The following is a 27,658-nucleotide window of genomic DNA, read 5'->3' as shown; positions in this document are numbered from 1 at the left end:
GCTGAATACAGAATTTTGACTATTAAATGATCCTACTGGCAACTCAAAAGCAGTCCACACGGCCACCTTCCAATTCCCAGCTAATAATTACTGCTGGCTGTGCTAAGTAGTGCACTGCAGCATTGGTACCTTTTAAAGAGTTGGTACACAACTTGTGCAGTGATAGGCAGAGGTTGGGAAAGTGAAGGTCTTTATCCCTAATCAAAATTTTCTACTCAGAGGGATCTTGGCTGAAATTTAGGTGTGATTTAACCCACAGTGACCGAGGTCTTTATAAGAATGAGCTTTAGCAGCCTGCTAATTCAGTTGTTGTATAGTAATTATTTAATATTTGCAGTTAACTGGAAAAGGGATGTGACAGAAAGAAAGTACAGTGGTCATGTTTTAATTATAGAATAATAGAAAGGGTTGTGTTGTGAAGGACCTTAAAGATCTAGTTCCAACCCCACTCCCAAAGGCAGGGACACGTATTAGATCACACTCAAAGCTCCATCCAACCTGTCCTTGAACCCTTGCAGGGATGAGGCATCTGCAGCTTCCCTGGGCAACCCGTACTAGTGTCTCACCACCCTGGTTAATGACAATCTGTGTTAATAAAAATGTAAAATACAATATCAGAGGTTTACAAACATAACGTGCCGCAGCAGTAACCATTTGTGCAGGTTCACAAACGATCCTGCCAACAGCTCAACCGCAAGCAGTGACAGATTATATCTTAAAAAGAAAAAAAAAGCCCGAACTGTAAAATTAGGATTCTGACTTTTCCCTTGCGATACGAGGTTTCAAGCATCGGCCTTTAAATACCAAAGCAGCTGCGGGTTCACGCTTCAGGCTTAGATCTAGAAGGAAACAGGAAGGCAGAGACACCCCCATCCCCCCAACCTCTCTCCAAGCCCAGGACACCCTTTCCTGCCCGCACTGCTGACGGCTCCGCGGCGGGGACTGCGGGGCACACGCCGGGGGTGCGGGGACTGACCCGGCCGCTGTAAAACACAGCGGGAGCCGCCCGGCTGCGCTCCCGGCGGCAGGGCATCCTCCAGGACCCTGGGGCACCGCGGCAGGCCAGCGGGCTCTGTGTGGGGCTCGGGCCGCCGCGGGACCCCCGAAAGGACGAACCTGGCCCTTCCCCCTGCTCCCCCTGCCCCCGGCCGAAGAGCCCCGCCGTCTTCTCCGACGGTGCGGAGCAGCAGAGCCCCGGCGCACAAAGCCCCCGGCTCCGCGGGAAGGGCGGCCCGTGCCCGGGCTCCTCCCTCGGCCCCTCCCCGGCGGCCGGGCCCGCGCCGAGGGAGCCGGAGCCGGCGCCGCGCAGCCCGCGGGGGGCGATGTGACCCGGGCCGGGTGCGGTGCCGTGCGGGGCAGGCGGGCTCGGAGGGGGGAGAAAGCGGCACTTCGAGCCGGGGGAAGATGTGGCTGAAGCCCGAGGAGGTGCTGCTGAAGAACGCCCTCAAGCTGTGGGTCACGCAGAAGAGCAGCGGCTACTTCATCCTGCAGCGGCGTCGGGGCCACGGCGACGGCGGCGGCCGCTTCACGGGTAGCTGCTGGCGCGGGGGTTCGGCGGGGCGCCGGGCCGGGCCGGGCCGGGCCGGGTGGCAGATCCCCCCTGCGTCTGCCCCACGGAACTTGGCCGCCCCGGGGCACCGGCCGGCGGGTCGGGCTGCGGGAAGCGGGAGCGGCCTCTTTGTTCGGGCCGTGCGCGGGTGGCCCGGCTCGGCGACAGCGCGGGGCGCCGCGGGACCCCGCCGCGGGCGGTGCGGAGGCAGCGCCGGCCGGGAGGTGGGGGCCGCCCCGGCTCCCCGCGAGCTGCCTGGGGAGCAGCTTCGCGTTTCTGTAGCCTTGAGCACCGCTGAAACCACTTTTATTGTTACTTCCCCGCTCTCCCCTCCCGATGGGTTTCTCGGCGTGACTAAGGGCGGGCGCGGAGCCCGTCAGGAGGTGCGGAGCCGGTGTCCGTGGCCGGAGGATGCAGCTGGGGAGAGCCGCCCGGGGCTGCAGCCCGCGGCACTCGGCGGAGGTCCCTGGGGCCGGCGCTCAGAGGTGGAGGGATGCCGGGGGCACACAGTGGGATGTGGTACCCGTCCCCCTCCGGGACCGTCCGCGACCTGCGGCTCGCCTCCCTTTTCTATAGCGAGAGCTATATAAGTACATATAGGACTCTTGGCTTTTGGACGATACATGACATTACGGGGCGGGGTAAAGTGCTTTCTGTCTTCTATTTTTAATTAATTATGCTACGGGTTGTGGTGTCTGTAGATCGGGCGCGTTAAATCCAAGTGGCACTCCAGATACGTGTAGTGAAGGATATGCGCGGAGAAGGATCACGCTCTATCCTCGCAACAGTGTGTGTGGATCCGTGAATAACTCCAGCGAGAATGATGTGTTAGGCTGCGCTGACGTTCTAGCGTAGGGAATTTGGGCCAAACTTTTGGTTCAAAGACAGCAGCAACTGAATTGAAATAAAAAGTGCTTTGGAGAATGAATATCGTTTAACAGCGTAGTTCTTACTGAAAAGCAAACGAGGCTGTTTTGAATATTATAAAGTGAGACGTTTTAATGGTAGCTTATATATCTGAAAGAATTGTCAGGTATTTTCAAAATCAGTATTTTCTGTGGAGTTTAAGAAGCTGCATTACCACATGCGGTATTTATTTTATTAAAACCTTTTTTTTCCTGAACTATTGACCCTTGCCATTTGATAATACTGCTTTCTGCATTGTTGCCTTTTTTAATCGGAGCTTATCCTACCTGTCCATAAAGTGCACAAAACTTGAACTGTGGCTTGGTAAGATTGCATGCTATCAATGTATCACTAATGAAATGGAAGTTTTGCCAGCGAGTTAAAACGCTTAACCTCCTATTTTCTTCTGCCCGCCTGTTTGGAAGTCAGGCTGCTCTTTTGTGACAGTAAAGACGATGTGGATTAATTTTCAGAGTTAAAAATAGCCGTTTACAGCTGCTTGATTTAGGTCCAGGACAATCATGAGGTTCAGTTTCACAAATGTTAATGCCTTGCGCCTGAGCTTTTCACTACAGAAATTTGCAAGCTTAAACCAAACAAACTGCTTTTCTCTCTGGTTAAGTTTCAGGTGAATCATTTTGCTGAATCTACAGTGCACAGGCTTGCTCAAATCTCTGTTTGCTGGCAAAGGAAAGCCACTCCTGTCTTGCAGATTTTCCAAGGGAACTGTAGATTCTGACAGTCTCTTAAACCATTTGGAAACGTTTGTATTTAAAAGGCTTAGGAATTTGAGTCCTAAAACCGAAATGCAGGAGTTACAGAGCATTAGATATGGCTGGGGTTAGATAGTGTAATTTTTTTTAGTTTTTACTTGCAGTGAAGGAAATGGAGATGTGTGGCTGAGAAACAGCAAGGCTTTGCTGGTGTGTGTTTGCTTTCAGTGCAAAACTTATCTCCTGATTTTGCTTTACATGACTATAGAGACACTTAATTAGTACCTGTCTTTTCCAAACTGGCAGAAGGGCAGTAAAGCTCTGCCACATTTCAGAGTATGATTTCCCAAGTGGTAAAGCCAAAAGCTAGAAGTTTTTGCTTGTTTTACTGGGGAAGCAAAGCTTAAGTGAGAACAATATCCAAATCTGTTTTCCCTTTAATACCTTGATCCCTGGCCAGTTGCAGCTACATTTTATGAAAAGGAAGAAGTTTCAAAGATGGGAAGATTTGGTACATGAGAGCAGGTGCCACAGTAGAAGAGAATCTCAGCTCCTGCAGGGAGGAAGAGGCTGCATATCCTGAGGCTGTGTTAGACCTATGTAGGATCAGAAGAACAAAACTCTGAGAATATTAGATTTCATACGAGTGTAGATGGAGCAGCTGACCACCTGTGACATAATTTGCTTTCAGCAGGGCGAAGGGTGCGATGCCTGAGTTGCCCTTGTGCATGTTGCCGCAAGATGGTATTTGCACTGAACCTGTGCGAGGACATCTGTTTTATGGCCCAATTGTCATATTTGCCTGTCTCTTTCTTCTAGGACACTTCTTTGTTCTTACCAGGGCATTTTAACTATTAGGTAAGAGTAAGTTAGCGCAGCTGGAGGGTGTATTTTGTGTGGATTTAATTCCTGAAGAACGCACTAAAGATGGTCTCCTGCACAGAAGTGCTTTTTTCCCCATATCTGTGTTTCTTTGTGTACTGTGTTTTTGTCAGACGCTGAGCAGATGTTTGTGAGTGAGAGGCTCTATTTCCTACTGTTATTTAATTTGTGTCCTAGGGCAGTTCCCAAATGCACACTGGACTTGCAAGCAGAGGGGACAAACAATGATGGGGGTTGTATTTAACTCTTCGTTACTTGACTAGACTCATTCTGGTTTTTGTCTTCCTTAGGGATATGCTTTTTCAAGTAAATGTTTAACTTGCTCCTTTACCTGGATCTCTTCTTGACAGCTCTGGTGGTCAGAGACTTAATAAGAAAATTGAAAATGTTTATCAATGCTTTAAAAATATGAATTGTAATTTTTAAACTAATGACTAATTTTAAGTTATCGATTAAAAAATTATTTAGCTCATCAATATCTGTTGATTTTGGGGTTTTCTTTGCCTAACTGGAGACCACTGTAGTGATCCCTACAGAAAAAGATTTCTGATGTAGCCATGATTAACAGATCAAAGTTAGTTGAATTTAATACTCACTGATGTCTTTGGTTCTGAGGCTACATATTAATGATAAGCTTGATATGACAGTAGTACAAATACTGTCAAATGCCTTGTGGTAAATACTGCAAGATGCTTTAGCCTTTAAATGAATCACTACTTTAATTTTTAGGAAGGGATATTGAAACCTTCATGCACCTTCCTCTTTGATTAGTTTTCTGCATTTTGACAGCAAAACTGCTTGTTCTGGGATATGTTGGGAAGGATTTTATCACGAGTGCTAGACTGAGAGTAGTCTTTCACTCTTCCAAGCAGCTAGTGTTGCAGTTTTTGTTTATACAGTACTTCACATTGCACACTCTTAGCATATAAAAACCCACTTAGCAACACTTGTGAATCTTTCCTTTTATAAATAAGGTTAAATAAGACCTTAAAATGAACTCTTGTTTCAAGCAGTTTTTTGTCTGGTTGAGATATAGTGCTTCTTTAACTTCTTGCTTGAAGTAGATCAGTAAAAAATTATGTTTTGTTCTTGTTTTACCCATGTTTTTAATTTAGCTATGATATTTTCCCTACTCTTCTAGCTTCCATTTTCAGCTCAGGGCACTTTCCAAGCTGGATATAGTTTTGCATTATTTGAAACTTGCAGAGGACTAACATTTTGAAAGGAAACGAATTTATTTTTCAGTTCTTACAAAGCTTTTTGGTTCACAAATTTAAATATAATAGACTGGCAGAAAAAAAAGCACCTTCTGTATATGAATCTAAACCTTATTATTGCTTTAATAAATATAAATGTGGTAGACATGGTAAATACATTTCCAAGCTCCATCTTAGGATTTAATTTTTTCTTTTAAATAAACTTTTTGCAGGGCAGTAGCTTTTGAACTCATCTACCAAGTACCTCTTGGTTGTGGGTGGAGAACTGACTAGTTTGTGTGATAGGACCTTTCTTCCTTTTTTTCCCTTTGCTTGGGTGTTAGTTTTTATAAGGCATACAGAGAAATGGCTACTGATAAGCTCTGGAAAATTTTCCTAGAAATGAAAAATTAAAAGATCTTTTGCTGCTCTTTCATACTCTACTGTCCAAGCAGTCCTGTAATCATTGTCAATAGCTCAGCTTTTAGCGGCCCGGTGCATCTCCCAAGGTCTGAAGTAAATAATTTAATAATAGAGTCTGTTTCTGGGAAAGGCAGTAAGAGGACCACAGTGGATGAAGATTCCTGCAACTCAGATAGGGAATTCATCTATATTGCCCCTGTTTATTACATTGTAGCAGAAGAGGGTCTAAAATACATGAAGACTTGGATTTTCATTAGGGAATGCAAATAAGAATGCCTATGGTATTTTTTTTTTTTTTACTTTCTGGAGAGGCAAAAGGCGAAATGAGTAGCATATTCATGGAATCATATTAAAAGGCCTATCCCAATACAGTTTTCAGAAAAGTGTTCCTTTTTGTCTTAATATATGTTCAGGATACCAAAATAAGTTAGGCTCAATCTGAGCACAAATGAAAAAAACCCCAAACCCAACAGAACACTTTCATTTTAAGTTAAGCAGTTTGAGGAGAGGAATATGCCACAATACTGATGTTAATAAAGGATATTGGTAATGGTTACTGTCAGTATTCATGGTTTTGTTTCCTTAAGGAACAGCTCTCTGAAGCCTTGCACAGGAGAAGGAGAAATATGCATACTTTATTGAAAGCTTGGACTCTTGTCAAAACATTATCTAGCCTTGCCCACAACTGGAATTCAGATCAGCAGGTTTTTTTTCCCCTTTTTCCTCTCTTTATTTTACTGTAACATTTTTTTAAGGAGAATGCATACTTACAAGTGCTTTCCCAAGAGGATGGCTTCTCCGTTACAGTGTTTGGCCAAGAGGCATGAGCTGGAAGGAAGGGGTAGGAGCAGGGTGCCAAGCTACTTCTTGCAAAGCTGGGCACCCCAATTCCTGACCTCCGAGCTCCCTGAGCTGTGTGGCCACTCTGGTTCCCTCTGCTTGCCTTTCTGGAGTGAGTTACCTGCTCCTGAGCACTACTGTGGTACTGGGATGGCTGAGATGAAATGCAGGTGCTTGTGTTGAAAGTTAGCAGTGTGTTCAGTGCCAGTGTTAAAGGTGAGGAAGGGTCTGTGCTTGGAAAGGAGGGGCTGGGTTGTGTCTGCACAGGGACTGACCACCACCTTGTGCAAGACTAATCCAGTAAACACCTGCAGTGGCTTTTTATTTCCATGATGTGGAAGCCAAGTGTCACAGAAAAAGGCAGGAAAATCCTAGAATGATTTGGGCTGGAAGGACCTTAACGACCATATAGTTCCAGCCCCCCTGCCAAGGGCAGGGACTGCTCCCACTAGAGCAGGTTGCTCAGAGCCCCATCCAGCCTGGCCTTCAACACTTCCAGCATAGGGCATCCACAGTTTCTCTGGGCAACCTGATTGAGTGTTTCACCACCCTTGTAGGAAAAAATGTCTTCCTTATAAAATAAATGAGCATGTCAGCGGTGGCAGAGTTAATGTAGCACTAGTTTGGTCTATTCAGCATTATTTACAGCACCTGCCAAAAAGGATACTTTTTTGTATTCCCCAAGTAGTGGTGCATGTCTGAATAATTTACAGGGCTGCAGCAGCAACTGGTATATCCCGTCTTCCTGTCCATTTTCAGGTGGAAAACGGTTTCAGGTATTTTTACTTGCAACATGAGAACCAAAGCATTTGGCTCAGTGGCCTTCAGGGCTATAAAAATAGGCTTGGCTTGAACTGGACTGATGGCAGAGGACTGAGATAAGCAGCTGTGAGTGCTTTGCCATGGCAGCATGCCCACCTGGGGAAACAGCCCATGGAGAAGCTGTGCTGGGGAGAAATAATCCGTGCTCCAGGGTGGGGATGCCATTTCCACCATTCCAGGTGAGACAGTTCATCTCACTTCTTCCTCCTGTGTGGTCTCTCCCTCTGCATATGGTGGTCTGACACAAGCACTTAGCATCACATCCAGGGATATGGGTCATGGGGACCATGGGACATCAGCCCCCACACTGAAATGCATGAACTCCCCTCAGTTCTCATGTCCACCTTCTCCCCAGAGCACTGGGACCTAGCTATAATGATTAAGTATTTTGTTGCAATTTGTTTCTACATGCCAGGTTGAAAAAAGTCCCAATTCAACAGAAATCAATGTACCCAGTGGCACTGTTTGATCTGGCAAGGTCTGTGCTAGAAGTAATGTAAGGGCTTGGATGTTGGGTATTTTCCTGGGTGAATAAATACTTGGAGCATTAGGTCTTTATGCTGAAATCTAATGTTGTCTGTGCTTATCTTTCAGTGTGGTGAGCCCTTATCATTTCAAAGGAAACAGAGCCTTCCTACAGCCGTTGGAGGAGTCCTCCTTCATCCCTTTTCTTATGTAGTTACCCAAATAAGTTCTGCAACTCTTTTTTTCTGGCAGTAGAAGTGTAATAAATACTTATGATTTTTTTTTTTTTTTTTTCCTGTACTGGATCAAAACCTGTTTATACAATTTTGCAAAATTCAACACAGGCAGTGTGGTTGCATTAAGCTGTTGTTATTAGCAGCTTTGAGTAACTGATGGTGTTCTTATGCATTAAAAACATGGATTTTAGGGTAGCCTGAGTGAAATCAACAACTCACTAAACATCTGAGTTTTAAACTTTTAGCAAAATCAAATGAAAGATCTAGAGATGTCCCCAGTCATTTATGCTGGGGGCCACCACTGGCCAACAGTAGCTTATTGACCGCTGCCCTGGGCTGTATCCTACCTTGGTGCAGGTCAGAAGCTTCCACCTTAGCTTGTAATGCCCAGGGCCTGGCACTCTGTAGGTGGGCTGTAAGAGGTGAGGATAGAGGCTGCAGTGGTCCTCATTGCATGTCAGCCCTGGGTCTTGCCTTGGGCCACCCATGGGGTCATGGTCACAAGTTAGGGCTCCTGCGTGGTGGAGTGCTTGAGGCCTGAGGAACATCAGCTTCATGGTCCTCCCATCCCTCTCTCAGCAAGGACATTGGTCCTAGGGAGAGCTTCTGAAGTGCCTTGCAGAGCCAGGCAAGCAATCTGTGCTATTTGGTGGTGTCCCAGGAGTGTCCTTTGGCCAGGCTGAGCTTGTCCTAGTTGGTGTGAAAAGCAGCTCTTTGTTCCAGCTGGAGCCCCAGGATGGTAAGGGGTAAGGAATGGGTACATCCATGTGTCCCTCCCTGGGTTCTGCCTGGTGGTGGGCTGTTCCTTCAGGCAGTTTGCTTGCCTCCCCTAGCATGGCTAATTGCTGCCCACCATGGCTCTTCTGAGACACTAATTGTTTGCAAATCATTGCAGGATGGAGGAAGCTATGTGGAGAAGTGTAATTAGGATTCAGGGTATGAACTGCTTCTCTGCCTCAAAAAGCCAAGATTAATTCTGCTTTATTGAAGCTGTTCAATTTCACTATCCTTGAAAAAAAAAAAAAACAACACACTTTTATTTTTTTGATCATGTGAATTGTTTGATTTTTTTCTTTTCTCCCAATTCACCTTAGGGTGATTCTTGCAGCTGTTAACTCTCCTTGTAAAACTGCAGCCACTGGGAAGCAGCCTGTACTGTTAGCTCCTTCCACTTCCTGGAAGAGCTTTTTCCTTTCCATTAAGAGTACAGCTTTATTCAGACTACTGGGCTTATTTTGCTTTCTTCCCCCTGCTTTCTCTGGTGGAGCAGATGTAGCAAGCAGCAGTGAGCTCCCAAGGATGGATTCGAAGGCATCTTCATGGTTTTGCACTGGAGCAATGCTGCTCTGTGACTGTAATTGTAAACACCCCAGTTTGCTGGGTTTGTCTTACAAAAATAACGTAATCTGACTGAAAAAAAGAGGGTATGAGTGCTTAAAACATGGCTTTGGCATGATAGGAGTGAGTGTAGCCACCAAGTGCTCTTTTTCATGTCCCTGCAGATCAGCCACTGCAGTCCCTAGAGACCATGTGGTGCCATATTTTTCTTGACTTTGGAAGTGCCAGGTTCTTGCAGCCGAGAGAAACCTCAGCTTTGGAGGCACTGAGCATCTTGGCAATCTGGTTTGGGTCCTTGTATGGTGGTGGTCTTGTGCCTGTTCTCTTGGAAGGGCTAGATTTGGCAGATACTCTTCAGTCAAGTATTCAAGGCATTATTGCACATCTTCGAGGCATTGTTGCACATCTGTCCAGCTGAGCTGGTCTCAGGTGTAGTGGAAATCTCAAGTATTTTTTTTCTCAAAGTAGACTTAGGAGAAGTGGAAGGACAGTTTTCTCTCTGCTTAAAACTTCTGCATCGGTCAGTTTGTACAGTGACTAAAGGTGTTCCCCAGGATGCTGGAGACGCAGGCTGGACTCTGTCTTCTCTGTCACCCCTTTCATTTTGGTAGAGAGGGTGTAAGTGCTTGATTTGGGAAGTTCAGGGCTGTGTGGGAGCAGGTGCCTCTGTGCATCTGACCCTCTGTTCCCCAGATTTTAAAAGTGCCATCAGAATTTCTTACTGACCAATTGCAGGTACCACATGTAATTGCTTCTTGGAACTACATTGGCTTTCACTCCCCACTTTGTAATGGATGGATGAGTTCATGTTAATCAAAAGATCCTGGCTGTGGTGGCTAAATGTCTTACTTAAAAACCAAGTAGCACTGAAAGGGTAACAGTGCTGAGTGTTGTGACACCGCAGACTTCCTGGTCACTTAGATTTAAATCTCCTTTTCTTTCTTCTCCCCGTCCTTCTTCCTCTAGAGCCCCCCTCCTCCCACGCCCCCCCTCCAAAAAAAAAAGAAAAAGGCAAGCAGTTTTGGCCTTATCCATTTTTGTTCTATTTTTTGGGAGGATTTTATTAACTTGTTAGTGCCAGACTCCCAAGTCCTTCTGCCTTGCAGCATGGTTTAGCTGCTGAAGTGGCCACCCCATTTTTGGGTAGTTCTCAAAAATTTCCCTTTAAGGCCTTTCATATATGATGGAGGTAGGTAGAAATCATTTTGCTGTATGTAGAGGGTGTCTTGGACTGCCTCTTGAATATTGTCATAAAAGATGGAAATAACAGATAGTTTTTCAGTTTGAGTTTCTAGTTTGAGTTCAGTTTCACTCACCCTCTGTCCCATGTCTCAGAAGCTTAAAAGGATTTTCGAAATCCCACATAGATGATTAACAGTGATTTGGGGAAGGAGCCTGCGTTCTTTAGTTTGAAAGATAAGGAACATTTAGTAGAAGTTGGTGTAAAGTTAACTTACTGTAAACATGTTTCTTTTCCTAGGTTAGTTATGAACATGACACAAGAGAAATAGTAACGGAATTCTTTATCTTTAAGTGGGGGAAGAAACCGTATCTTTAAAGATGAAGAGTAGTGCACTGTTGATAGTTCATTTGAGAACCTGATCCTTATAGAAATATCCTTGATTAATTTTTTGTATGTGAGTGAAGAAATGCTCAGCAAATTCATAGTGCATGATGTCCTGTTTGTGTTCTATTTGGTTACGGGTTGACCTCTGTAAAGGAGAGACAGTACCTACCTGTCGTAGAATTTGAAATTGTTTCTTGCTAATTTTATACTTAAATTTATTTCTTGTGTTGTATCCATAGTATACACATACATTTGATGTGTTTTACTTGAAGGTGTCCAGTTTTCTTTACTCAAGCAACCAAATATGCATGAAAGTAGATGTTTCAGTGAAATAAAAAGTACCAAGTAAAGCATGGGATTTCTAGTGAGTTTTCCAGATTTGTTTTATAAATATACTTCTGAAAAATATAGATAGATGTTGCCTCTATCTGAATTCCAGCTTCCAGCTAAAGTGTTTAGATTTATTGAGAAGTGTATAATTTCAGTAGAAAAGTGTCTTTCCACTTGTCCTGTCTTCTCCTCCATATGTGTCAAAAGTATGCATATTATGCCAGACATTTGCATATGAATTTTAGCCTAAAAATATTCCTTCTACATGAAGAAACTTGCACCTTTTGAGGAACCTGCAATGTTCTGTCAGTGGTCTTTTGTGAAAGGCTTTGTAAACCAATGTCTGCAGCTTTCCATAGTACAGTTACTGTATGGTTAATTGCTTTTCCCGAAATATTTCTGTGTCTTGGGAGGTCAGAAAACAGACAAGAAAGTGGTGAAGTGGCTCATTAAAGGGGAAGAGCTACTCTGAATTTTAAGTTCCTGCCAAAAATCTTGTCTCATATAGGGTAAAAAAAAAAGAAGAAAAAAGAAAAAAAGGAAGTTTTGGGAAGAAAACCAGGGTAGCAGTTCTCTTTTCCTCTTCTGCTTCTGTTTCCTTTTCATTTTTTGCTGTCCTGAATTATAAATGGTTTCACTTTCATCTATGATGTGGAAGAGGTCTGCATCACCCTGACTGAAGGCAAGCTGATGCATCAATATGTGAGCCAGAGGTTCTTAATGTAATTTATCTTGCTAGCCAGATACCCTTCTGGTTTTTAAACAGATTCTGTTTTATAAGAGACCCTTCCATGAAACCAGCTGTTTGGACATGTTATGAGGAAGGTGTTTGCTCACAAGCTGGGTATTTTTCATGGTATACATTTCAACATCAGTGTACTGTTGTTTATTTCTTCACTCAGGGATCTTTAGGTTGGTTGTTTTTCCATGTTATGATGCAAAAATTATCCCAAATGAATTATGAGACAACTTCCACTGGAAAAAATTTTGCCTCTAGTTTTTGTAATTTTCTTGCTACCACAGTTTCAACTAAATTATCATATTGGCCAGGGTGTATACATGAGTGTTGAATCCTTTTCATGCTTCTGCAAATGCACTCTTAGTAATCTCTTTTCCCTGTTCTCTACCTCTCTCAGTCTGTCAACAAAAAAAATAAAGGAGCCCCCAAACACAGGGATGGGACCCACTCTGTGCTTGCTCAGCTTTAGCAGTACTTGCTCTTATTTTCCTGTGCTCCCTTATGACCCCACTGCAGCCTCTCCTGGCAGAGGTGGGACAGGACAGGACTCATGTGGATGGCTTAGAATTTATGTGTGGCGTTGCTGTTCCCTTGCAAAGCGCTCGTAGAGGGGCCAGGCCACCTGGGCTTTATTCTGGCAGGTATCCCCATGGCCACGCTCTTTTTCTTCTCTTTGTGTCTTAGTTCTGGCTCCTCTTTGTCATCCTGAGTTAATATTTTAGCTCTGGGTAGTTTAGAAAAGGGAGGTGATTATTTCTTTGTACAGTTGAAAGAGGAATGGGCTTATTTTTAATAGTTTGTTAGCAAAATGGAAATTGTAAGCAGAAGTAAACAGTGAGAAGAGGAATTGGGTTTTCTGGTCTGTTATTCAGGAAGAGAAAAAGGAATTAATTTTGCACAGGCTAAGAATTAGTAATGCAAAAATTTGCAGTTACTTCTGCGCTGTCATGTGTTTTTTGGTGTTTCTGAAAGGAAAAAAAGGTATTTCACAGATCAGATTTTCATTAAGCATTCTCTAGGGATTTTGATAGCACTTGCTGTTAGGTGACTTTTTCTATGACTTCAGTGAAATGAAAAAGAATCTTTCTCTTAGGCCTATCATCAGTTCTTCTGAAATTTGAAAGTTAAACCCGATTTTTGTTCTCTGCATCATTTGATGCTCTCTTACTGGCTTAAATCCATCTGTTTTGAAGACTGCACACTAAAGTTTTCTGCATACTGTTTTCTGTGAGCACAGCTAATTTGCTACCTTTTATATTAGGATGAGTTTTTATGCTTTTTTCTTGTAGAGAGCATGTAGCAATTTCAGATATTATATATGTCGTCAGTCTGCAAATTCAGATCTTCATTTTAAATAGATGGGTGTAATATCTGGTCACATATTTAAGTGAGAAGCAAACTGCTGTTGAAGAACGTTTCACTGTACAGTTTTAGACATACTGTGTCCAACTTCTGCTTGGCTTTGAAAGCATCATAGATGTTTTGTGTGTGTGCAAGGAGGAAGTATTTAATGTAATTTTCTTTGCTCTCAGGTTGTTGATGCTGTTCCTTGTGAGCTTCTTACAGCTTCTAGACCAGAAAGTGGTTGAAATGCTGTTTGGTTGTGTTATACTCAAATTAATTAGCTGTCATTTGTTATCCAAGTGAGAAGGCAATTAGGACTTGGTAGGTCTCTATTATTTCCATTAATCACTTGGGTGATGGACTGGAGAATGCCATATTTAAAACAGTGTGTGGTGCCAAGGGCTGGCAAACCTTTTGGAGATGGAGATTAGTTCCTTTTGTGTTGGGTTAATGGTGAAGAAACAAAAATACAACAGGTTAAAAAAGTTGCATGTGCAAAGCAAAAAAAAGTATTACAGAAAACTTCCAAGATACTCTAGGGATAAAACAAGCAGGGTAAAGCTGTTCCTCACTCTCTGCCATCCCTCTCCTTAGGAGATTGTGTCTCTTCAGAATGCACAGGAAAATTGAGTATAAAACGGCCCTGAATTGCAATTCGTAAGCACCATAAACCAATTCTGAGTTAGTTTAATATATCAGCTTGCATATGCAAATCATGGCATTCAGATAACTTTTTCATGGATAGCTTAGTTTTGCCTGCTCAGTGGAATGGGTAGCAAGAAACTCCAGGAACTCCAGGGGTTCTCCAGACTGGAAAGTCTTTTTTGGGGTCAGCAATTGCTGCAGCTCTTAAAAATGAATTTGTCTGTACTGAAACCAACTGGTGATTTGCAGCAGAATACTGCTGCAAGCTTTCTTGGATACAGTGGTGCACATGCAAGAGACAGGAAGTGATCTTCCCTTCTGCTAGTGGCTGAGACTTCAGTAGCAGTGAGCATCAGGTCCAGTCAAATGTCATTCTTAAAGATAAGCTGGAGAGATTCCAGTGTAAGTTCAAGAGCAGTGAGCTGTTTGAAAAACATGACCTATAAGGAATGGATGAGATGATTTGGGTTTCTTTAGGAAAAGAGAAATCATTAAAGGGTGGGAAACCATGATGTTAATTTTTCATTATGTTGAACATTAGTATCAGAAGTGCCTGTGGCCAATTACTCTGCGTGTTCCAGGGAGCAAGATTAATTTCCAGCAAGAAAGTTCAAGATTGTGGTAGTTAACTTGTTTGTTTAGGGTAGGGTTGTTTGTTAGGGTTTTTGTTTGGTTTTGTTTTGTGTTTTGTTTGGTTTTGTTTGGTTGGTTTTTGTCATTTTTGTTTGTTGTTTTCTTTTTTTTTTTTTTTTAAGAATATTTCATCAAAATAGTGGAAGAGGTTACGTGGAGCAATTGTTGCATCTTGATTGTGGTGGGTTCTGAAGAACAGGTTAGACAAACACCACTTACAGCATAGGTGTATTTATCCAACTTCAGAGCAGGGCTGGAACTGTAACTTCTTAAGATGCCCTAGGTCTTTCCACTTCAGTTCTGTGGTTATATACATATATATGAGGCAAAACTAGAAATGCAGAGGTTTCCATATGCTTTTGATCTTCTAATCTGGTTTGCCTTTTGCCTTCTGAGCACCTGTAAAATAGAACATAAAACTGGGGAAGAATCGTTATCGTTACATTCTGTATTCTAGTTTTACAGCTGTAAATGTGAAACAGCTTGCAGGCTACAGAAGTGAGAGCTGGCATTAATCCTCTTTTCCCCCTTGTTTCCTTGCAGGTCGCTTGGTTGGTGCCCTGGACGCCGTGTTAGACTCTAACGCACGCGTTGCTCCATTTCGAATTTTACTCCAAGTTCCAGGCTCACAGGTTTACTCTGCCATTGCATGTGGTGAGTTATTGAATGGATCAGAAGTTTACTGGGCCATAGCTATTGGTGAGTCACAGACGGAAAACCCCAAACTGATTCTGAGCATGGTCAGTGTCTGCATGTCCAGGAAGCTCAAGGTAACCCCAGCTAGTTGTGTGTGTGTGGAAAGCTTGTTTAACAACCAAATTAACCTCTGGTTAAAATCACTGAAAAAGTGTTGCCTAGGAACATAAAGTTTCAATGGAAAACTTGTTTAGCTGAGGGTGGTTTGCTGCTTTCATTTTTTCTGTTGCAAAGTAGTGTGGTTCTGTTCCTATGCATATTTTCCTACAGTAGTGGTCATCCCTTACAGCAAGAAGCTACTTAGTCTAGGCTTTCACCAGCCTAGTCTTTCACTTACTTACTGCGTCTTCACACACTTTGCTGTAATGAAATATAACTAGGACATTTGGAATATTTAGGAGGTAAAGTTGTTGGAGAGGGAGAGAATGTCTAATTCCTGATCTGTTATGCACTAATCCCTTTTGCAATGTTTCTGCAACTTCTGAAAGTCAAGCTCATCTTCAGGAACGTGATATTAACATGAATTGCAGCAACCTTGCCATGACCCAGTAAAAGCCATCTGAAGTTCCATTCATCCCACTGTTTCTTGGCCAGTGTGTAGGGCTGTTCTTTTCTCTTCTGCTCCCATCTAAAAAATCCTAGCACTGAAATTTACAGCAGTTTTATTTTGGGAATGGTTCAAAGCTGTGACTGAGGAACATTAGGAATTATCTCTTTAATGAGAGGATGGCCAGATGCTGGAACAGGATTCCTTCTGGGAGGTGGTTGATGTCCCACCAGACCTGCCAGTGTTTAACAGGCGTTTGGACAATGTCCTTAGTAACTTCAGCTTTTGGTCTGTCCTGAAGTGGTCCGGCAGTTGGACTAGATGGTTCCCAGGATTTCAAGGAAAACAAGAAGAGCTTCTTGAAATGTATCAATAACAAAAGGAAAGCAGAGAATAATGTGGGCCTGTTACTAAATGAACAGATTGCCCAGAGTGGTTGTGGAGTCTCCCTTACTGGGGACTTCCAAGAGCTGTTTGGACACCATCTTATGCAATGTGTTCTGGGATAACCTTGCTTGACCAGGGAGGTTGAACCTGATGACCCATTATGGTCCCTTCCAGCCTTTCCCATTCTGTGATTGTTGTAGATCCCTTCCAACTGAAAATATGCTATCCTGTTCTGTTCTTTCTTATACAGATCAAGCCATGAAATAGGTAATGTAAATGTTGACATGTCATTGATAGTGTTTGACATACTAGTCCTTTGAGTGGAAGAGTCAGTTTATATATTCACCCTAACCCTTTTCTCTCTACATGCTCATCCAGCAGTTGTTCCTTGGTTCAGCAGAGATCCCTCTGTGTGTTCCCCATTAATACTGGGAATTTTTTCCTGGGCCAGATGTGTGTATGAAGAAGCTTGCATAAAGTCCATTTGGGCTATTTTTGTTTTGGCTAGGTTTTCTTTGTTTTGCAATTGCTCTGTGCTTTCTATCCCTCCTCCCCTCCTTTTTGTATTTAAGTAATGCCCTCTCATGGAGAAATTTAAGAGCTTCATGCTGTTACAGTCCTGTGATGAAACCAGGTAGCTTTCGCTGGAAAAGCGTTGCTTTCATGGCTTCTTGGTTGTTTGAACATATGCAATACTACTTTCTGGGGCTGATCCTTGCCCCACCCACACTCTTACTGCACACAGAATTTGGTGTGGTTTTTTGATTTTGGTTTATTATTTTTTGAAGGAACAACAAATGACAAACTTGCTGGGTTGGAATGGCTAAGGATTTTGCTGAGACAAACTTACCTGGTTAATGTTTTCTAAAATTCTCTTTGGCTCTTCTGAATGGATGCTCATCCCTGAGGTTTATAGTAATAGAGCGGAAAGCAGAGGGGTCTGTTTTGTGCGCGCATGGGTGGGACATACACAGTTGCCAGAGCTGCACAGAACTAAAGAACCACGGAGCAGAAGCTGTTTGTGAATAATATTGCTGCTGTGAAATCCTGACATGAGTGTCCAGGGGAGAGCTGGCAATAGGAGTCAGAGGAACATCACCCCAACCCCTTCTTGGGAAGCTGGAGAAGGTCATTCCCCACGCAGAAGTGGCCTGTTCCTGCTCTATAGTGAGGGCAAGGAGCAGTTCCAGGAACTCCTTCCAGTCTCCCAGTGTAACTTAATTGTGGATAGCCATCATGTCATCAGGCAGTTAATTAAAATGACATTTTGCATTGTATGTTGGCAGTCCTGTGTTCCAGGAGCTGTAGGCTTAAATGATAATATATGCATAAGGGTCGGGTCTGTTACAGACATTTGCAAATCTCAGAGGGGTGCTAGGAAATCTGATTCCTGCACGGCTGTTCTGGCAGACATGTTTTAATCCAGATGGTTAATCATGTTTTACCAGTACAGGAAAAAAAAAAAGTCTAACCTCACCCCTTGTGTAGAGCCACTTGAAATTATCCTTTCAGAAGGCTCATGGGCAAAAAAGAAACTCAAGGCTCAGTGACACAAAGTTGGTTTTAGGAGAGGGAGAGCAAAGGATTTGGTGAGAAGTGGGTTTAAAGAAAAGATTCTGAGGAATGAGGCAGTGGTTTGACAAAACACTTGACATGAGCAGATGAAGAAGGTGGTAAAAGGTGGAATAAAATACTGTGCAGAACATCAGCACAGGAAGAGGAATAAGGAATGGAAATAAGAGATTGGCAATGCTTGGGTCAAATCACAGAACAACTTTAAATGATGAAATAGAAAGTAGAAATAAAGAAGGGACTCAAAAAGGTGAGTTGGCCTGACCAAATGAAAGGGCCAAAATGATCTTTTGGTATTTGAACAGAAACCCTGGAGGCAGGCAGGAGATACTGCAGGAGTCCCTGCCTGTGCAGTATAGCCCTGCCTGCGCTCAGAGCAGTCCCAGCAGTGTGGATGCTCCTGTGAAAGGGATCTTGCTCGTTGCTTATTTCACAAGAGGCAGCCTGACAGCTTGCCCATACACTTGATATCTTGTAGGTTACTCAGACATAAAAATTCAACTTAGTATTTGCTTTGTGCAGCCATTTCAGTATAAAATTACTCGATTTCTGGTGTTCTTAAACATTTATATAATTTGTTTTCTTGACCTAAAGGGCTTTGAAGTGCCTCTAATTTTATGATTTTTTAATTTAAATTTAACCTTGATTAATGATATTTAAGAAGTTCCATTACAAGACCTTCCTGTCAGGGAAGTTAAAGCATGGAAGGTTTCCCTGCCAGCTGGCATTCTGCATGGAAAACAGAGCAGAGGGAAATGGAAAATCCTCACCTAAATTTATCATTTTTTGTTGTTGTGAGGCAACATGATGCATCACTAACGTACACACAAAACAAATCTTGAGATAATGGGTCTTCTATTTGAGATTAATTTTATTATTATATTCATGTGTGATTTGTATTTCTCTTACATACAACTATTTCTCTTCTTTCTTCCACGAGCAAGGCACTAGGAGAAGCAACTGTTACTGCCTTTATTTTTTTACCTATAATGTCTAATTACTGACCAGTAAGATCTGGAGGGCTCAGATTTTCCCTTGTTGGCCCTGTATGGTGCACAGCATCTTGCTGTGACTTTTGTGTCATAATGTCATGGAGAGACAATTCAGTTTCACACAGAAGGAGCCAAAGCAAATGGGTAGTGAGTGAAATATTATTTCTGGAGTTAGTGTGAACAGATTACTTTTAAAGAACCAGCCAACCCCTCAGATGTTTGGAGGAAGCAGCTTTAAAGATTTGAAAAGCTGTATTAGTCAAAGATTTCTGTTTGCTTTATTTCTTCCCCAAACTGTAGAGATGTGCTCTTGTAGAACCTTTAGGTGCTGCTGAACCAAACTCTTTTTTAGGTCCTTTATTTTTTATAGAGGGCTTTGTATTCCTCTCAAAGGGTGTGCGTGTGTTTGTGTGTGGGGGCTGTGTGTGCATGTGTGTATTGAGGGAGGGAGAGAGGAAGATCAGGGACTTCTGGGAGCAGGGCATAAATCAAAAGTTTCCAGTGGCCACTTAGAGAATGTCATGTCAGAATAAGCTGCAGTCTAGCAGCTCAGGATGAAGTTTTGATGTTTTTTCTGCTTTGACTTTTAATTCAGCATTTGCTGGCTGAGAGCATACGAGAAGATAAAACTAAAAGCCCTAAAACTAATTGTCTAAAACAATGAGGTTTTTGTTTTTCTCTAACTGTGCTGCTGTGAATGAGACCTTTTTGACCTGTTTGCTACTAAGAATTCTGAGGTTGAAAGTTCAATTTCTCATAATGAATTTTTGAAATAGTGCATTTTATTACTTTTTTCCTCCCTTCCTTTCAATTTTCTATTGCAGGATTAGTTTCAATATGCTGTTTTTTGCTTTTCTAGGTGCCACTGCAGAGGAAATAAACCAGCACTGGGAATGGCTGGAACAAAACTTGCTCCATACTTTGTCTGTGTTTGACAATAAAGAAGATATTGTTAGTTTTGTCAAAGGGAAAGTGAAGGTAAGGAAACTGTCTCACTTTCACCCTCCCCTGCCCAATTACATGTGGTTTATTAGAAGAATGTTATGAAGTTGTTGTCACTCATCCTTGGTTCTGGCCATATAAACATGACTTGTTTTCTGTGTGGCTCTTGCACCTGATATGGCCAGCATATGAAGCTGCTGGCTCGCCACAGGGTTGGAGAAAACCTTTTGGAAGCTTAAAGAATTTTAAAAGTAAAGGATTTTTGTGACCATAAATCAGATTAAAAAAAACAATGGCATGTGGGGAGTAACTTAGAAAGCCTGGTATCCTGAGCTCTGCTCTCAATGAAATAATAACTCTAAGAGGAGCTTGGTGATGTCTGGGTGGGGGTCTGGGTTCACTGATGGTTGCTGTACCTCAGGTCCTGCTACAAGTTTTTTCCGTTTAAGAGTTTTAATGGGATGCTCTTCCTTCCTTAGCCTCTTTTTCAGTTTGGAAATTTTGTAGGAACATAATTTATTTGGTGAATTTCAGCCTTGCTGCTGTGAGCTCTGAATCTGGGGAAGAAGAGGACAAAACCAAAATATCACTGTACAAATCCTAGTTTTTATTCTGCTGTCTTTAAAAAAGGCATATTGTCTTAAGTGCACTGAAATACCAAATACAATTAATCTGTCTTGATAACACCGTGACAGCCTGTTATCTAGCAAAATACATAACTAAAATTCTTCAGGTTTCATTGGTTAATGTTAAATCCAGGTTTTGGACCCTTGCACCTGCTGAAGACTTTTAGTGTGTTAGGACTGCTTGGTAATTACAAACTATAGCAGGTGCTGTAACATACGGATTATTTTTCTGCATGGTGCAATGCATACTTAACTCCTTTGTCGTAATACCACTATTAAAAATCTGAAATCTTAATTACATTTATGTAGATGTTCTTGAAACCGTGTTTGTAATGGTTCCAAGCATGTCTCAAGTTGTTGACAGATCTGACTGCTTTGCTTCTTCATAGGTAAATAGTACTGGTCAGTAGCCACAACTGTTACTCTATTTTTACTCTGTGTATACAAAATAAGAGCAATCATAAGCCATAGTGAAAGTACAGAGATACAGTTCTGCCAGACTTGTTGAAAAAAACTATAAATAAGGTAAAGAAGGCCCCAAAAGTCTTGCTTTGGGAGCATTCAAAATGTATGAGAGATGCAAGCACCAGAGAAATGTCTCCATTTGTGAAAACTGCAAATTGACTGAAATTTCTTTGTAAGAAAGTGTTGCATTATTAGAATTTGAATGGGCAGCTTGTAGCAGCTTGCCTGAGTGTGAGTGCCATAGCTTTGTGCTGACATGTGGTCTTGTTCTGGGCTCAGGCACTGATTGCAGAGGAAACAAGCAGCAAACTCGCTGAGCAGGAGGAAGACCCTGAGAAGTTCCGAGAAGCCCTGGTGAAATTTGAATCCAGATTTAATTTTCCTGAAGCAGAGAAGTTGATCACCTATTATTCCTGTTGCTGTTGGAAAGGAAAAGTTCCTCGGCAAGGCTGGCTTTATTTGAGCATCAATCATCTCTGTTTTTATTCCTTCTTCCTGGGCAAAGAATGTAAGTGTAAATGCGTAAGAAATCTTAAGCTGGGGAGAGATATAAATACATTTAAAAGCAAGAATAGCCAGGGTTCTTATGAAAAGCCTAGCTCACTTCTGAAGTTTAATTTCTGAGTTTTTAGTTATTAGCTATTAGGTGAAAAATCCCGTTCAATTTAATTTTCACTTCAGCCTCTGTGTTTTAATATGAATCTAGTAATAAAAATAACACTGCAAGAGCACACAGACATAGTTGTTACCTGGTTTTTCTTTTTGCCGTGGTGAAGCAACCTTAAGTTGTAGTAGACCTCATACAAGTTCTAAAATGAGGAGTTTTAGTGCTGAAAACGGTGAGTAAGGATGGGTCCCTCCCACAGGCAGGGAAGCAGAGTCACCACGTTGCAGCAGAGTGGTAGGGGAAGGGCCGGTGGGGCCAGGGGTGCCTGAATCAAGCTGCCTGCCTGAAGAAATCCTAGGACAAATAAAAGGAATGTGCCCTGGAGAACCAGGCAAAAATTCAGAGCTTTTAAGGAAAAACAACAGCAATTTAGGGATTTGTTTGTGTTTCTGAATAGCAGTGTGGTAAGGTCACAAGAAGCATAACCTGAGGCTTTTTGGCCCTTCAGGTGGTTCAGCAAGTTCTAAGGATTTAGTTGTGGTGTTCTTCTACAGAGAAAGAATTATGTGAATGGAAAGCCTGACAGAATAGATATTAGAAGGTAAAAATAAAAGTAACAGATGTAAGATGGTAAAAATAAATGTAGCTATTTAAACTCTATAGCATTTCTCTGTTTAGTAAAATTGTGCATAAATCTCTAGCCTTTTAAGGCCTGTTTATCCTGCTGGAACTTAAACAAAGTTAACAATAGAAACCTATACTGCTGTAAATATAACAATGTTTGTCAGTTCCATCAATTAGGAAAACTGCCATATTCCATCTGGATTTAATATTGAGATACAGCTGTACAATTAAAAAATGAAGTTCATCTTAAGAAAGATAGTAATTTGTAATTTCTAAGACTGAAAACATACAAAGACATGCTCAGAGCTGGAGGTCCTTTCTTCCCTTATATTATTTCAAGCCACTTATTTTGTCATATCAGCAAAGATGGGAGAATTATATTTGATGTGCAGCTAAGTTTGTTACTCACTATAAAAAGAAAAGTTGAGTTATGCTGGGAAGAGTAGAATGGAATTTCTTGATATATACTAGATATGTGAGTTCTTGTTTAATCTCCTTGTTCTCTGGTTAGTATTAAATAATATTCTTTGTCAATCATTTCTTATTATTATCATTGCAGATTTTCTCTCATTAAATCTGAGATAGCCAGTCTGCCAAAGCACACAAAAGCAGAAATGATACTTATTAATGATAGATAACAGTGGAAGGAGGAGGGAGAGCAAAAATCCCTTTATATGGCTCCAAAAATTTTGTTTATGCAATACCACAGATTGTTAAATGATAATGGAAATACAATATCATGTTGTATTGTTTAAGAAGAGATTTCTTCTCATGTCTTTAATAATGTTCAGTATGAAAATCAACAAAAAAACCCAAACCAAACAAACAATTACATGTTTGCAACTTTTTATTTTGACCGTGGAAAATACAATTTCATTCACCAATGTAGTCAGTTGCATTGTCGTTGTGTTCCCATACATTTGCATGGAAATGTGAGAAAACCCCCTGAATTTCCTTTCGGTTAAACAAACTTCCCCAGCTCAGTGGGAAGTAGCATATATGCTGAAATGGTTCCCACTTCCTTGATTGTGATAAAGCAGATTACTTCTGATTCTAGGCTAGTGTTTTGTCATGTTTATGAAACATTTGTATTACAGGGAATAATCCAGATTTCATACAGTTCTGGTTACTATTTGAGAAGCTGATGTTGATTACATGCAGAGCAAGTGATTCATTGCCTTTTTCAGGTGGCAATCACAAATGAAATCTGGTTGAATCTGGTCTTGAAAATACTGCTAAGAAATTATATTTATTGTGTTCTTCAATACTACACAGAGAAAAAACCCAATATATGAGTTGCAAAAAAATTAGTTCTCAATTGTGTTTTACCTCTATAAAAATCCCCCCAAATCATAGACTGAAATCTCTTTATAGGCAAAATATTAAGTCTTTTGCTTCTGGCAAGTCTTTTCCCTTATTTTGTTTTATTTTGTCTTGAAGTGACCTGGAATGCAATATTAGAACCTGTTTTCAACTTCTCATAAAATTAATTTGCGGCTTATGTGAATATAAACTCCATGGAAAATTTTTTCCAGGACAAGTCCCCTTTTATCTAAGCTTCCAAGTGTTTGTAGGATTTCAGAGGTTTAGATAGTCAGATAGCTTGGAAGGGTGTGCCAAGGTTTCTTCATATTTTTAATTAAATTTGTGTTTTTCTGAAACTTCGAAGACTTTGTACCTTTTATCAGTGGCTTGGGTCCTGTACAGGCTGTTGTGCTTTTTCTGTAACCAGCACTGTAGAGCCTGTGTGACTCTGACCTGCCTGAATGCTGTTGCTACAGCATTATTTAATCTTTCTTCCCTTGGCTGGGCTGGTACAGTTGATTTTATGATCATTTGCAACAGTCTCTGCATGTTGATGCAGCTGTGCTTTATTTAAGTAAGAAAAAATGTAATCTGTAAATAATCTTGACAGCTGTGGTTATGTAGTACAGAAAACTTGCTGAGGGTAGCTCCTTAGGTAATGAATGATCTTTGATAAGTGTCATATATATGACAATGTTTGTTATTACTGCCTTTTTATTGCTTTATTGGCATCAGGAGACCAGCTAGGGATGTAGGGGGTGTAGTCTTGATGTTATTGGCACAGAGAAGTCTGGGAAGCTTCCAGCAGTTGTTAAGAAGAAATTGAATCTATTTTAAAGTCCTTTCCAGCCTAATTTCTACACAGAGATTCATATGAGAGGCGAGTAACATCCTGCAGTAGTTATCTAAAGTAAGCTGATTCTGTTTGCCACTTGTATTTATATGATTCAACAGCTTTAAGTATAGAGAACAGTGTCTTACACTTCTTGTTCTCTATAAACAAGCCTGACTACAGTTAATGTTTAGGGCAAGATGTGCCCTGTGCATCTTTTCAGTAAAAAGTAACCAAATGGAAAGATCCCAAAGGCTGGGCAGCTTTTTTAATGTCTTGTTTATATAGTAGTAATTACACTTTATAGCAGTCTCAAAAAAAGCTTTCTTTTGGAAAGGAGTTAGCTTTATTTTAAAAGCTAAAGTAACTGTCCATGTAATTGGTTTTCCACCTACCGACTGTTTTGTTTCTAGGAGATAACAAGCCTTTCCCTCTTATCTCTGTATTCTTGGGATGAACTGTTTCTTCTGGTGGTAAGGAAGCAGGCTGCAGAAATGACTTGTAAAGGAGTTAGGAGCACAGTGTATGGCCGATGTTCTGCAAAGGCACCACTCCCCAGTCTAGCATTTCTTGTGAAGATAGTTAACATTTTGAGGGAGAGATTCTGAAAAGGACATGTCTTTTGGAGTGGGTGAGATTGAATGCAGAGTCATAGCAGACGTTTCAGCATGTACTCGGTCTTGCCCATAAAAATTTCTCTCTCTCCTCTTTGGTTTGCATTTCATTCTGAATTTGATTGTTTCCCAAATCTGAAAGATGAAAGCAAAGTTTCCAACCCACTTTTGCTCTTCTCTTGGATTGCAGTGAAACTTATCATTCCTTGGGTTGAGGTCCAGAAGCTGGAAAGAACCTCCAATGTCTTTATGACGGACACAGTCCGAGTCACTACAGCAAATAAGGAGCGCGACTTCTCCACGTTCCTCAATATCTCGGAGGCTTTCAGAATCATGGAGCAACTGGCAGATGTGACGCTCCGAAGACTACTGGATAATGAAATCTTTGAACTGGATCCAGGCCTGCAGGATCCTACTCAGATTACCAAGAGGTAAAAAGCTAGACTGTCTTAAGAGCAGAGTTTCAATAGTGGGATTCATGGTTTGGTGTGTTAACTGGGTAAGATTTCAAAGCTTTGTTTGATAGGATGCAAAAGAGACTTCATAATGTGTTATGATGTATCTAAAAGGTGCATTTTAACTTGTATGCAAGATACATTTTTTGACTTTATATTCTTCCCTTAACACAAAGTTTCAAAAGTACGGTTCCCATAGAAGGGAAGATTGCAGCAAAGGATATTTTCCATCTTCCCTGAAGAGCAGCATTATTTTGCTTAAGTTTTTGGTAATGTGTAGGCTTTCCTAGTGCCTTCAGTTCTCTGTAATTACTGCTTTTGATCATATCTGAAACATGGAATTCCCACTAGTATGACTGCCATAGCCAATTTAGCGAGCAGTTACAGGACTTTAAAAATACACAGTTGTGGTATTGCCATTGTCAGCTCTACCCCTTGCATCCCTGAAATACATCCCTGCATTCCTCTCCCACTGCAGGAACGCATTTGGCTCTCAGGGAAAGATTGATGGTTATTTCTCTGCTGGTAGCACAGCACACAACTCTGTGCTTTATTTGCTGCTCCGAGAAAGGGGGTGGGAAGCTGCCCTGAGGAATTTTAGGTGGGCAGGATGGAATAGCCCTAACTGGAATTTGCCTGGGGCATCAAGGTTAAGGTGCTGATTTAAAATACTTCTTTTCTGAATGGGATGTTGTGGAGCAGTTATCTCCTCTTGAATCATCCCCTTTCCTGCTCTTCCTTCCTCTCACTCTGCCAGGGATATGAAGGGAATCACCCAGGTGTTGCTTCCTGACTAAAACATAAGGAATGCATGGTATCATTTCCAAAAAAGAGAGACCAGTAGCCATTTTATTGTTTCTGAGGGACACTTTTGCAGTGCTGGTGGGCCTATATCTCAGCTAAACACTTCTGCAAAGTTTCATAATGGAGTTTAAAACAATAAAATGAACTTCTTCTGCAATTTCATATGTACACACAGTAAGGAAAATCAGTGACAGCAGGATTTCATCATTGAAGAATTCACTTGAGGTAACACAGTGGTGAGCAGCCATAAACATCTTTGCAGCCTTTTTTTAATAACCAGGGTTCCTTGGAATACAAGAGCCACCATTGCTTTTACACTATGTATGTAACTTGGTTTTTTAACATTGTAGGCTTTTGGCTCAAGAAATGTAGAGATGTGTACTTTAGCTAATGTAGAATATGGCTGTGGTAGGTTGTATCTCAGCCCCTTTCCATGGTTTTCCATTTTATGTTCCTCCTGCTTTTGGGCTGAAAAATTAAATGCAAGAAGAGAAATCCAGAGGAGATGTAACAAAAATCTGGGGGGAAATATTTTTCAGCATCTACCATTTTTTGTCATTGTCACTTCCCAAAATAGTCTTTGAATCAGGGTTACTAACTGGATGGAAAGAAAGTAAAATTACAGTTGTAAAGAAAAGTGTAAGCTTAGTAATATGCAATAAAAAGGGACTCTCAGGGAATCATCTTGTAAGTAACTTGTGGCATTTTTGAAAAGCAGTGTGCCCATTAGTGGTCAAGGAAGATAAACCATCCTGCACACTTATTCAAACAGGTTGTCTCTCTCTCCTTCCCTCCAACTAAAGAAGAAAAAAGAAAGTAAAAAGAACAGAGGGGGAAGGAAGGACCAAACTATATGTACTGGAAATTTCCCAGTCAAGATGTTCTCTAACCTGTGCTGTTGCTTGGGATGGCACGGATGATACCAAAATCCCATTTCCTCTGCATGCATGAATTAGGTAGTGGTTGGATAAGTTTCTGTTTCTGGTGCCCTTTGTCCCACTTCAGCAACCCCTTTGATGTAAGCTGATTAAGCAAGACTGTAGTTTGAAAGTGGATAAACTGGTTTTTAGTGTTAACATGTTTTGGGGGGGATGCTTTACTTTTTTGGTGTATGAAGTTTTGGTTGCTGCTTTTTTTCTTGAAGCCATTTTAGTACTACAAGAACAATTCCTTTCCTCTCAACACGTTCACTTTAATTGTCATTGTTAATTCTTGTACATAATTTGGAAGCAAATAATAATCTATGAAAATGAAAGCAGACATACACGTCATTTGAACTATTCCAGCTCTGACAAATTAATGAAGTTTTTGTAGGTGTCTTGTGTTTGCTAGGCTTTCTTTTGTGAGAGGCTTGTTTCAATATCTTTATTTTTAAAGAAATACATTTTCAGTGCTGTCATGATCTGTATATTCTACAGTCTGAAAACCATAGACCTTTGCCATTCCTGAGGCTTTTGGGGGCATCTTACTGAGCAGTGGAGGGATGGGACTCAGAGAGGCCGTGGGATTAGGCCCACAGCCTGTGACACAAATTGTATCATGGCCAGAGTCAAATAAGTCAG

The 27,658-nt window shown here is 41.6% G+C and overlaps 1 protein-coding gene across 2 annotated transcripts in view; it reads left to right on the top strand.

Moving 5' to 3' along the window:
* Positions 1-1,254: 1,254 nt before the first annotated feature.
* Positions 1,255-27,658, top strand: part of TBC1D8 (TBC1 domain family member 8) — a 49,004-nt gene continuing 22,600 nt past the window's right edge. Inside the window, exons 1-5 of one of the 2 annotated variants that reach the window (XM_038134915.1) lie at positions 1,255-1,531; positions 15,172-15,282; positions 19,682-19,800; positions 21,135-21,363; positions 25,028-25,268. In XM_038134915.1, the coding sequence (XP_037990843.1) occupies positions 1,405-1,531; positions 15,172-15,282; positions 19,682-19,800; positions 21,135-21,363; positions 25,028-25,268 (827 nt within the window). In that variant the 5' untranslated portion in view covers positions 1,255-1,404. Of the gene's footprint in view, positions 1,532-15,171; positions 15,328-19,681; positions 19,801-21,134; positions 21,364-25,027; positions 25,269-27,658 lie in introns of both variants that reach the window. The other variant, XM_038134904.1, reaches the window with a different exon arrangement.

This window comes from Motacilla alba, chromosome 1, assembly GCF_015832195.1.
Source record: "Motacilla alba alba isolate MOTALB_02 chromosome 1, Motacilla_alba_V1.0_pri, whole genome shotgun sequence".
NCBI classification, from domain to species: Eukaryota; Metazoa; Chordata; class Aves; order Passeriformes; family Motacillidae; genus Motacilla; species Motacilla alba.
This window is presented reverse-complemented; position numbering and strand designations above follow the sequence as displayed.